This window comes from Scyliorhinus torazame, chromosome 3 (assembly GCF_047496885.1).
Source record: "Scyliorhinus torazame isolate Kashiwa2021f chromosome 3, sScyTor2.1, whole genome shotgun sequence".
Classification (NCBI taxonomy): domain Eukaryota; kingdom Metazoa; phylum Chordata; class Chondrichthyes; order Carcharhiniformes; family Scyliorhinidae; genus Scyliorhinus; species Scyliorhinus torazame.
In genome coordinates this window covers 227,550,820-227,563,691 of record NC_092709.1, presented here as the reverse complement: position 1 = coordinate 227,563,691, position 12,872 = coordinate 227,550,820, and the positions used below count along the sequence as shown (strand labels likewise).

Here is a 12,872-nt window from a genome sequence, read left to right as displayed (position 1 = left end):
TTTATTCATGCAATGGGACAGAAGGCCGTTGGATGTACCCATATACTTGCTCAATTGGTGATGCACATCCATTTAACAACAAAACATTGCAAGAATCAAGAGGAAAAAGATCAAAATCTTTTGGTGAGTTCTCCCAGTGAACCAGAGAGAAGACAGCCAGGAGTGAGACAGCAAAGAGTGAGTTTGGGAATTTGAATCGAGGTGAGAATTCGAAGCTGTGTGGGAAGGAAGTGCTTTTTGTGACTGGTAAGTAGTGTTTCTGTTTTTCTGTTTCTTTTCATTGGTATATTTATTTATTTTTTTCTTCGTTGTTTATTTATTTATTTAAATATTTGGGGAAGGAAATTGAAATTGTTGAAGTTAACCGAAGGTTTAAGACATGGCAGGAGATCTCAGACCCGTGTCATGCTCCTCGTGTGCGATGTGGGAGCTCAGGGACACGTCCACTGTCCCTGGCTCCTTCACGTGCAAGAGGTGTGTCCAGTTGCAGCTCCTGTTAGACCGCTTGACGGCTCTGGAGCTGCGGATGGACTCACTTTGGAGCATCCACGATGCTGAGGACGTCGTGGATAGCACGTTTAGCAAGTCGGTCACACCGCAGGTGAAAGGTACTGAGGGAGATAGTAAATGGGTGACCAAAAGACAGAGCAAGAGTAGGAAGGCAGTGCAGGTGTCCTCTGCGGTCATCTCCCTGCAAAACAGATATACCGCTTTGGATACTGTTGAGGGAGATGGCTCACCGGGGGAAGTCAGCAGCAGCCAGGTTCATGGCACCGTGGCTGGCTCTGCTGCGCAGCTGGGCAGGAAGAAGAATGGCAGGGCTATAGTGATAGGGGACTCAATTGTAAGGGGAATAGACAGCCGGTTCTGCGGACGCAATCGAGACTCCAGGATGGTATGTTGCCTCCCTGGTGCAAGGGTCAAGGGTGTCTCGGAGCGGCTGAAGGACATTCTGGGAGGGGGGGGGTGGGGAGGGTGAACAGCCAGCTGTCGTGGTGCACAAAGGCACCAACGATATAGGTAAAAAACGGGACGAGGTCCTACAAGCTGAATTTAGGGAGCTAGGAGTTAAACTAAAAAGTAGGACCTCAAAGGTAGTAATCTCAGGATTGCTACCAGTGCCACGAGCTAGTCAGAGTAGGAATGTCAGGATAGAGAGGATGAATACGTGGCTCGAGAGATGGTGCAAGAGGGAGGGATTCAAATTCTTGGGACATTGGAACCGGTTCTGGGGGAGGTGGGACCAGTACAAACCGGACGGTCTGCACCTGGGCAGGACTGGAACCGATGTCCTAGGGGGAGTGTTTGCTAGAGCTGTTGGGGAGAGTTTAAACTAATGTGGCAGGGGGATGGGAACCGATGCAGGAAGTTGGAAGGTAGTAAAACAGGGACAGAAACAAAAGGCAGTAAGGGGGAAAGTGTAAGGCAGAGAAGCCATAGTCAAAAATCAAAAAGGGCGACAGTACAAGGTACAGTGACTGAGGGGAGCTCAGTGAATAGGACCAGGAATACTAAAAGAAATAAAACGGGAAGTAAAAACATTAATGGTAAGCGACGTGGCAGGTTGTTACAGGAAGATATGGGTTCGACGACAAGGAAAATTAGGAGAAAGGTTAAGAGGAAATATAACTTAGGAGAGGTTACTGATCGAGGTGTTAAGATTCAGAACAGAGGTAAAAAAGCCAACATAAGTGTACTTTACCTGAATGCTAGTAGTATTCGGACTAAGGTAAATGAGTTGATGGCGCAAATCATCGTGAATGACTATGATTTAATGGCCATTACTGAAACATGGTTAAAGGATGGTCACGACTGGGAGTTAAATATCCGAGGGTATCAAACTTTTCGGAAGGACAGTGTGGATGGTAAGGTGTAGCTGTTATTTAAGGATGACATCCGGGCAACAGTAAGGGATGACATCGGTGCTATGGAGGATAAGGTTGAATCCATTTGGGTGCAAATCAGGAATAGTAAGGCGAAAAAGTCACTGATAGGAGTAATCTATAGGCCACCAAATAGTAACATTATGGTGGGGCAGGCAATAAACAAAGAAATAACAGATGCATGTAGAAATGGTACAGCAGCTATCATGGGGGATTTTAATCTACATGTTGAGTGGTTTAACCAGGTCGGTCAAGGCAGCCTTGAGGAGGAGTTTATAGAATGTATCCGCGATAGTTTCCTAGAACAGTATGTAATGGAACCTACGAGGGAACAAGCGGTCCTAGATCTGATCCTGTGTAATGAGACAGGATTGATTCAGGATCTCATAGTTAGGGATTCTCTCGGAAGGAGCGATCACAATATGGTGGAATTTAAAATACAGATGGAGGGTGAGAAGGTAAAATCAAGCACTAGTGTTTTGTGCTTAAACAAAGGAGATTACAATGGGATGAGAGAAGAACTAGCTAAGGTAGACTGGGAGCAAAGACTTTATAGTGAAACAGTTGAGGAACAGTGGAGAACCTTCCAAGTGATTTTTTACAGTGCTCAGCAAAGGTTTATACCAACAAAAAGGAAGGACGGTAAAAAGAGGGAAAATCGACCCTGTGTATCTAAGGGAATAAGGGAGAGTATCAAATTGAAGGAAAAAACATACAAAGTAGCAAAGATCAGTGGGAGACTAGAGGACTGGGAAATCTATAGGGGGCAACAGAAAGCTACTAAAAAAGCTATAAAGAAGAGTAAGATAGATAATGAGAGTAAACTTGCTCAGAATATAAAAACAGATAGTAAAAGTTTCTACAAATACATAAAACAAAAAAGAGTGGCTAAGGTAAATATTGGTCCTTTAGAGGATGAGAAGGGAGATTTAATAATGGGAGATGAGGAAATGGCTGAGGAACTGAACAGGTTTTTTGGGTCGGTCTTCACAGTGGAAGACACAAATAACATGCCAGTGACTGATGGAAATGAGGCTATGACAGGTGAGGACCTTGAGAGGATTGTTATCACCAAGGAGGTAGTGATGGGCAAGCTAATGGGGCTAAAGGTAGACAAGTCTCCTGGACCTGATGGAATGCATCCCAGAGTGCTAAAAGAGATGGCTAGGGAAATTGCAAATGCACTAGTGATAATTTACCAAAATTCACTAGACTCTGGGGTGGTCCCGGCGGATTGGAAATTAGCAAACGTGACACCACTGTTTAAAAAAGGAGGTAGGCAGAAAGCAGGTAATTATAGGCCAGTGAGCTTAACTTCAGTAGTAGGGAAGATGCTGGAATCTATCATCAAGGAAGAAATAGCGAGGCATCTGGATGGAAATTGTCCCATTGGACAGACGCAGCGTGGGTTCATAAAGGGCAGGTCGTGCCTAACTAATTTAGTGGAATTTTTTGAGGACATTAACAGTGCGGTAGATAACGGGGAGCCAATGGATGTGGTATATCTGGATCTCCAGAAAGCCTTTGACTAGGTGCCACACAAAAGGTTGTTGCATAAGATAAAGATGCATGGCATTAAGGGGAAAGTAGTAGCATGAATAGAGGATTGGTTAATTAATAGAAAGCAATGAGTGGGTATTAATGGGTGTTTCTCTGGTTGGCAATCAGTAGCTAGTGGTGTCCCTCGGGGATCAGTGTTGGGCCCACAATTGTTCGCAATTTACATAGATGATTTGGAGTTGGGGACCAAGGGCAATGTGTCCAAGTTTGCAGACGACACTAAGATAAGTGGTAAAGCAAAAAGTGCAGAGGATACTGGAAGTCTGCAGAGGGATTTGGATAGGCTAAGTGAATGGGCTAGGGTCGGGCAGATGGAATACACTGTTGACAAATGTGAGGTTATCCATTTTGGTAGGAATAATAGCAAAAGGGATTATTATTTAAATGATAAAATATTAAAACATGCTGCTGTGCAGAGAGACCTGGGTGTGCTAGTGCATGAGTCGCAAAAAGTTGGTTTACAGGTGCAACAGGTGATTAAGAAGGCAAATGGAATTTTGTCCTTCATTGCTAGAGGGATGGAGTTTAAGACTAGGGAGGTTCTGCTGCAATTGTATAAGGTGTTAGTGAGGCCACACCTGGAGTATTGTGTTCAGTTTTGGTCTCCTTACTTGAGAAAGGATGTACTGGCACTGGAGGGTGTGCAGAGGAGATTCACTAGGTTAATCCCAGAGCTGAAGGGGTTGGATTACGAGGAGAGGTTGAGTAGACTGGGACTGTACTCGTTGGAATTTAGAAGGATGAGGGGGGATCTTATAGAAACATATAAGATTATGAAGGGAATAGATAGGATAGATGCGGGCAGGTTGTTTCCACTGGCAGGTGAAAACAGAACTAGGGGGCATAGCCTCAAAATAAGGGGAAGTAGATTTAGGACTGAGTTTAGGAGGAACTTCTTCACCCAAAGGGTTGTGAATCTATGGAATTCCTTGCCCAGTGAAGCAGTAGAGGCTCCTTCATTAAATGTTTTTAAGATCAAGATAGATCGTTTTTTGAAGAATAAAGGGATTAAGGGTTATGGTGTTCGGGCCGGAAAGTGGAGCTGAGTCCACAAAAGATCAGCCATGATCTCATTGAATGGTGGAGCAGGCTCGAGGGGCCAGATGGCCTACTCCTGCTCCTAGTTCTTATGTTCTTATGTTCTAACCCAACCAAAGAGAGGAATTCAAGTGCAGCCCATAACCAATCTGGAAAAACCTCACACATCCATCTAATTTTCAGAACAGCGGGATCCAATAAAGTCAGCTGTACTATACTCCTGTGTCCAGACCCATTGGGTCTGAACATCGTTTTCACCAAGATTAGTTCAACAAAACTATGCCACAATATATGACCACCTGGAACAAAAACATGCAGCCTTCATTACCTGGTAGAACAACCCATGGTTGCAAGTCAAGAAGGCAGCATTCAAAAAGCTCAAGACTGACACCCAATTACAATTCCGGAAGATAAATATGTCGGAGAGATCCAACGATATGCTGATCATGACATGCAAAGCTTTAATGAAGCCATTAGGACCATCTGTAGACCAAAGTCAAATGGATATCATCCCTTTCATTCAGAGTATGCAGTACAACATATAGATGAAACATCATGGTTGAAATAATAACTTTGATGCTAATTATTACCAGGCGTTTTAGGTGATATGTATGGGGGTCCTATCCTTCAAAACAATTTATACTTGATAACTTTAACCATTTTCTTTGACTAATAGAAAGAACTGAAGTATATGAACTTCCTTCTGTATTACATTTACCAACTGCGTTGAATGCGGAAATGCTGAGGTCACTTTGGTGATTTTCCACAAATATCCACATTCTTGACAGTAGAAGGTAAACACATGGACTGCAGTGGTTCAAGAAGACAGTTCACCACCACCTTCTCACAGGCAATTAGGGATAGGCAATAAATGCTGGCTATCCAGTGACATCCAGATCCTGTGAATGAATAAATTAAAACAACAAAGGGAAAATTAATGTTTCTGTCCACTTGAAGTCTAAAAATTCCAATCAGGTTTGACAGTCTCCAATTTTGATCCTTTTAGAATGTTTTAATTTTATATCGTATTAATCTCTCCATTTATGAGGCGGATTTATTTTAGCTATGTTCACTGAGAGTTTATTCATAATGTGCACATTTTTCTTTAATTCTCTAACTCAGAGGACTGTGAATGCCCAGTTATTCAATATATTCAAGATAAATTGATAGATGTTTGGTTCCTATGGGAGATGCAGCATATGAGGATATTGCAGAAAAATCTCGTTTCGGTAGATTATCAGCCATGATCTTGCTGATCGGCAGAGCAGGGTTGAAAGGCCAAATGACCTACACCTGTTCTTTCTTCCTTAAATTCTTGTATTTCAATATAATTTTATTTCAATTTATTTATTAATTTAATATTTATATGAAATATTTTGACTTTGATTTAAAGAAAACAACTTCTTTTGAAAATATTTTTAAAACTTAATATTTGTACATTTTATTTGTTATAGAACATCTGGCCAGACTTCTGCAAATGCTCACTCTTCAAGAAGCCATGCAGTGTTCCAGATTATTCTTCGCAGAAAAGGGAAAATGCACGGAAAGTTTTCTTTAATCGATCTAGCAGGAAATGAAAGGGGAGCAGACACTTCCAGCGCAGATCGTCAGACACGGCTTGAAGGTGCTGAGATTAACAAGAGCCTTTTAGCACTCAAGGTAACTCAAAGCAACAGTTTTAAAAGTTGCAGTTTTCAGTCCAAACCAAGGATAAGCTCTATAAGTCATTGTAAGCTTTATTGGGACTCTCACCAGGATGCAATTACCATTTTTGATGATGCTCGTCCAGTTGGACGAGGGCATTGTTGTTGTCAAACCTTGGAATCATCATGAAGGCCAGGATTTTCTGGGCTCGGCGAGGCAGTTTTCTTGTGTCAAATGCAGCTTGCCATGGCCACCATTTGCGTTGCTTGTTGGCTACCCTGCCGGGGAACACACTACAAGGGTCGCATTTGGCGGGACTGGAAGACCCTGCTGGTGGGAAGGGCCAGAAAATACCGCTACAAGTGTGTTACATGCTTCTTGTACTAATGCCAAGCGTAAAGCTACATTTTTCCTCTCACCTGGGCCAGCAGTAGTTACTTCAAAACAATCAGTGGGCCCAGATGAATGTTCCCTGTTTTAAAAAAAATGTTGTGCAACCTTCATATATGGTATTTCGTACAGCACAAAGCCTGTTCTGTTCCTTCCATAGCTGTACCCATGCACCGTTTAGAAGGACCATTGGTCTAGATGCGCATGGGAGCCAGCAGAGGCTTGAGTGTTTCTGTGTAATATGATTACTACAATTCTTTGAACCAATTCACTAGTGGCGAGGAGGGAAAAGCTGAAACAAAGATTCAGCAAAATTAATCCAGTTAAAGAGATTTTATGTTTTAGTATAAATTTAGAGTACCCAATTCATTTTTTTTCTAATTAAGGGGCAATTTAACGTGGCCAATCTACACTGCACAACTTTGGGTTTGTGGGGGTGAGACCCAAGCAGACATGAGGAGAATGTGCAAACTCCACACGGACAGTGACCCAGGGCCGGGATCGAACCTGGGTCCTTGACGCGTGAGGCAGCAGTGCTAACCACTGCACCATCATGCCACCCGTCATGTTAAAGTAATAGTCAGTGTGATTGTGGCAAACTTTTTAAGAATAGCATTATTCCTGTAGTCCCAGAAAATAAATAGGATTTAGGCCAGGTTCTCGTTGCCGCACTTTTTGTTTTACTGTATCTCTTTTCTGCTGTGGATTGGCCATGATAAATTGCCCTTAGTGTCCAAAATTGCCCATAGTATTGGGTGGGGTTGCTGGGTTATGGGGATAGGGTGGAGGTGTTGACCTTGGGTAGGGTGCTCTTTCCAAGAGCCGGTGCAGACTCGATGGGCTGAATGGCCTCCTTCTGCACTGTAAATTCTATGGTTAAAAAATTCTATGCTGTGCCATTTTCTTTATTACATCAAAGGCACATTTCCATGAGATCTCGTCTGTTATAACTTTGGTAGGAGAACCTTGGGAATCCTGGGAAAATAATATAATTGTGTATAGTTATTGCAATTTACAACAGTGTTTCGAACTATATTGAAAAGAAGTTACTTGCATTAATTATTTTATGCTCGACTAGATTGTAGTGTTGAAAAAGACAGGGCCCAGATTTTCCAGCCCGCTGTGACTTGTTTCCACTGGTGGAAGTGGCTTAGATTTGCCTCCAGTGGGATAGTGAGAGGGAAGAACTGAAGGAGATCAACATTAGTAGAGAAATGTGCAGGGTAGATGGATTGGTCACGCTAAATTGTCCCCTTAATTTGAAAGAAAAATGAATTGGGTACTCTAAATTTAAAAAAAACATTAGTAGAGAAATGGTGCGAGGGAAATTGATGGGATTGAAGGCGGATAAATCCCCAGGGCCTGAGAATCTGCATCCCAGAGTGCTTAAGGAGGTGGCTCTGGAAATAGTGGACGTATTGGTGGTCATCTTCCGGGATTCTATAGACTCTGGAACTGTCCCTGCAGATTGGAGGGTAGCTCACGTCACTGATATTCAAAAAAGGAGGTAGAGAGAAAGCAGGGATTTATAGACCAGTAAGCCTAACATCGGTAGTGGGGAAAATGCTTGAATCCATTATCTTTTTTAAAAATATATATTTATTGAAGTTTTTTAACACAATTTTTCACCCTTACAACCAAGAAACCCCCCCCCCCGTAACAAAATAGAAAGAAAACGCACATAGCAAGATATAAACATGGTAAAACGATATGTTACAGAGCTTTGTACACTGAATTCCTCACGTCCATGCCAGTTTTCCAGATCTTTCATGTGTTCTCTTGCTCAAATACCCCCCAGGCAGACCCCCCCCCCCCCCCCCCCCCCCGGTTGCTGCTGCTGACCGACCTTCATCTAACGCTCCGCGAGATAGTCTAGGAACGGTTGCCACCGCCTGTAGAACCCCTGCGCAGACCCTCTCAAGGCAAACTTTATCCTCTCCAGCTTAATGAACCCATCCATGTCATTTATCCAGGCCTCCACGCTGGGGGGCTTCGCCTCCTTCCACATTAGCAAGATCCTTCGCCGGGCTACTAGGGACGCAAAGGCCAGAATGCCGGCCTCTTTCGCCTCCTGCACTCCCGGCTCATCCACTGCTCCAAATATTGCTAGCCCCCAGCTTGGCTTGACCCGGGCTTTCACCACCTTAAATATTGTTCCCGCCACTCCCCTCCAGAACCCCTCCAGTGTCGGGCATGACCAAAACATATGGACATGGTTCGCCGGACTTCCTGAGCACCTCCCACATCTGTCCTCTACCCCAAAGAACCTACTCAGCCTCGCCCCCGTCATGTGCGCTCTGTGAACCACCTTAAATTGTATCAGGCTAAACCTGGCACACGAGGAGGAGGAGGAATTAACCCTCCCTAGGGCATCAGCCCATAGCCCCTCCTCAATCTCCTCCCACAGCTCCTCCTCCCATTTACCCTTCAGCTCCTCTACCAACGCCTCCCCCTCTTTCATCTCCTGGTATATTGCTGACACCTTGCCCTCTCCCACCCATACGCCCGAGATCACCCTGTCTTGAATTTCCTGTGCCGGGTGCAACGGGAATTCCCTCACCTGCCGCCTCACAAACGCCCTCACCTGCATGTATCTGAAAGCATTTCCCGGGGGTATCCCAAACTTCTGCTCTAGTGCCCCTAGGCTCGCAAACGTCCCATCAATGAACAGGTCCCCCATTCTTCTAATCCCCGCCCGATGCCAGCTCTGAAACCCCCCGCCCATCCTCCCCGGGACAAACCGGTAGTTACCCCTGATCGGGGACCACACCGAGGCTCCCATTGCACCCCTGTGCCGTCTCAACTGGCCCCAGATCTTTAGCGTTGCCGCCACCACCGGACTTGTGGTGTATCTTGACGGCGAGAGCGGCAGCGGTGCCGTCACCAGTGCCCCCAGACTCGTTCCTTTGCAGGACTTCATCTCCAACCTCTTCCATGCCGCCCCCTCTCCCTCCATCACCCACTTACGGATCATCGCCACATTTGCTGCCCAGTAGTAGCTCCCCAAATTCGGTAGCGCAAACCCTCCTCGGTCCCTACTGCGCTCCAAAAACCCTCTCCTTACCCTCGGGGTCTTATTCGCCCACACAAACCACATAATGCTCCTGCCTACCCTCTTAAAAAAGGCCTTGATGATCACGATGGGAAGGCACTGAAACACAGAGAAACCTCGGAAGGACCACCATTTTGACCGACTGCACTCTACCCGCTAGCGAGAGCGGTAACATGTCCCATCGTTTGAAGTCCTCCTCCATCTGCTCCACCAGTCTCGTCAGATTCAGTTTATGTAGGGCCCCCCAACTCCTGGCTATCTGGATCCCCAGGTACTGAAAGCTCCCCTCCGCCCTCCTCAGCGGTAGATCGCCTATCCCCCTTTCTTGGTCCCCTGCCTGTACTACAAAAAGCTCACTCTTCCCTACATTAAGCTTATCGCCCGAAAAATCCCCAAACTCCCTTAGAGTCTGCATGACCTCCACCATCCCCTCCACTGGATCCGCCACATACAACAACAGGTCATCTGCATAGAGCGACACTCGATGCTCCTCTCCCCCTCGGACCACCCCCCTCCATTTCCTAGACTCCCTTAATGATATGGCCAAGGGTTCAATTGCTAATGCAAACAACAGGGGGGACAGGGGGCACCCCTGTCTTGTCCCACGGTACAGATGAAAATACTCCGACCTCTGCCGATTCGTAACCACACTCGCCACCGGGGCTCTGTAAAGGAGCTTGACCCAGCTAATAAACCCTCCCCCGAACCCAAACCTACGCAGCACTTCCCAGAGGTACTCCCACTCTACTCGGTCAAAGGCCTTCTCCGCGTCCATTGCTGCCACTATCTCCGCCTCTCCCTCCACCGATGGCATCATTATCACGTTTAAGAGCCGCTGCACATTGGTGTTTAGTTGCCTGCCCTTTACAAATCCCGTCTGGTCCTCGTGAATCATCCCCGGGACACAGTCCTCGATACTCGTAGCCAGCACTTTTGCCAGCAACTTAGCATCCACGTTGAGGAGCGAGATCGGCCTGTACGATCCACATTGCAGTGGGTCCTTGTCCCGCTTTAGGATCAAAGAAATCGTCGCCTCCGACATTGTCGGGGGCAGGGTCCCTCCCTCCCTTGCCTCATTAAAGGTCCTCACTAGCAGCGGGTCCAACAGGTCTATGTACTTCCTGTAGAACTCCACCGGGAACCCGTCTGGTCCCGGGGCCTTCCCTGCCTGCATATTCCCCAAACCTTCGCTCAGCTCCCCCAACCCAATTGGTGCCCCCAAACCAGCCACCTCTTGCTCCTCCACCCTCGGGAATCTCATTTGGTCTAGGAATAGCCTCATCCCCTCTTCCACCGCAGGGGGCTGAGATCTGTACAGCTCCTCATAAAAGGCCTTAAATGCCTCATTTACTTTCACCGCACTCCGCACCGTAGTTCCCCTGCCATCCTTGACTCCACCTATCTCCCTCGCTGCCATCCTCTTACGGAGCTGGTGTGCCAGCATCCGACTCGCCTTCTCCCCATACTCGTAGGTCGCCCCCTGCGCTTTCCTCCACTGTGCCTCTGCCTTCCCTGTGGTCAACAGGTCAAACTTCGTCTGGAGACGTCGCCTTTCCCTAAGTAATCCCTCCTCAGGGGCCTCTGCATATCTCCTGTCCACTCTTAAAATCTCCCCCACTAACCTCTCCCTTTCCATGCCCTCTATCTTCTCCCCGTGAGCCCTGATGGAGATTAGCTCTCCCCTGATCACTGCCTTGAGCGCCTCCCATACCACCCCTGACCGCACCGCCCCGTTGCCGTTGACCTCCAAGTACCTTTCGATACATCCCCTCACCCTTCCACACACCACCTCATCTGCCAGCAGTCCCACATCCAACCGCCACAGCGGGCGTTGGTCCCTCTCCTCTCCCAACTCCAGTTCCACCCAGTGCGGGGCATGATCTGAAATGTCTATGGCCGAATACTCCGTTCCCTCCACTCTCGGGATCAGCGCCCTGCCCAGAACAAAAAAATCTATCCGGGAGTAGGCTTTGTGCACGTGGGAGAAAAAAGAAAATTCCCTGGCCTGCGGCCTGGCAAACCTCCACGGGTCCACTCCCCCCATCTGATCCATAAATCCCCGAAGCACCTTGGCTGCCGCCGGCCACTTTCCGGTCCTAGATCTGGAGCGATCCAGTGCTGGATCCAACACCGTATTAAAATCCCCACCCATTATCAAGCTTCCTACCTCCAGGTCCGGAATGCGCCCCAACATGCGCTTCATGAATCCGGCATCATCCCAGTTCGGGGCGTATACATTTACCAATACCACCCATGTCCCCTGCAACTTACCGCTCACCATCACATATCGCCCACCGTTGTCCACTACGATATTCTTGGCCTCAAACGACACCCGCTTCCCCACCAATATTGCCACCCCTCTGTTCTTCGCGTCCAGCCCCGAATGGAATACCTGTCCTACCCACCCCTTTCTTAACCTGACCTGATCCGCCACCTTCAAGTGTGTCTCCTGGAGCATGACCACGTCTGCCTTCAGTCCCTTTAAGTGCACGAACACTCGGGCCCTCTGTACTGGCCCATTCAGGCCCCTCACATTCCACGTTATCAGCCAGATTGGGGGGGCTCCCCCCCCCCCGCCGACTAGCCATCTCCTTTTCTAGGCCAGTCCCGTGCCCGCGCCGCCCTCACCCTCCATTGAATCCATTATCAAGGACTTTATAGCGGAACATTTAGAAAATAGTGGCAGGATCAGACAGAGTCAGCATGGATTTATGAAGGGAAAATCATGCTTGACAAATCTGTTGGAATTCTTTGAAGAGGTAACCAGTACCTCAGTTGACACGGGGAAGCCAGTCGATGTGGTATATTTGGACTTTCAGAAGGCAATTTGAGAAAGTCCCGCATAAGAGATTATTGTGCAAAATTAAAGCACATGGGATTGGGGGAAATGTATTGAGGTGGATAGAAAACTGGGTGGCAGAGAGGAAACAAGGAGTAGAGATTAATGGGTCCTTTTCAAATTGGCAGGCAGTAACTAGTGGAGTACCACAGAGATCGGTGCTGGGACCCCAGCTACTCACAACATATATTAATGATTTGGATGAGGGAACAAAATGTAACATCTCAAAGTTTGCAGATGATACCAAGTTGGGTGAGAGAGTGAACTGTGACAAGGCTGCAGGGATCCTACAGCATGATCTGGACAGATTGGGCGAGTGGGCAAATCAATGGCAGATGCAGTATAATTTGGGTAAGTGTGAGGTTATTCACTTTGGAAGCAAAAGCAGGAAGGCAGATTACTACCTGAATGGTTGTAAATTAGGCGAGGGGAGTGTGCAGCGGGACCTGGGTGTCCTTGTGCACCA

At 47.0% G+C, this 12,872-nt stretch overlaps 1 protein-coding gene across 5 annotated transcripts in view; it reads left to right on the top strand.

Annotated features, from left to right (window-relative positions):
• kif2a (kinesin family member 2a) overlaps positions 1 to 12,872 on the top strand; it is a 245,521-nt gene that overhangs the window by 206,464 nt on the left and 26,185 nt on the right. For all 5 annotated transcript variants that reach the window (XM_072496970.1, XM_072496967.1, XM_072496971.1 and 2 more), the window contains one exon: positions 5,936 to 6,140. In XM_072496970.1, coding sequence (XP_072353071.1) covers positions 5,936 to 6,140 — 205 coding nt within the window. The remainder of the gene's footprint in view (positions 1 to 5,935; positions 6,141 to 12,872) is intronic.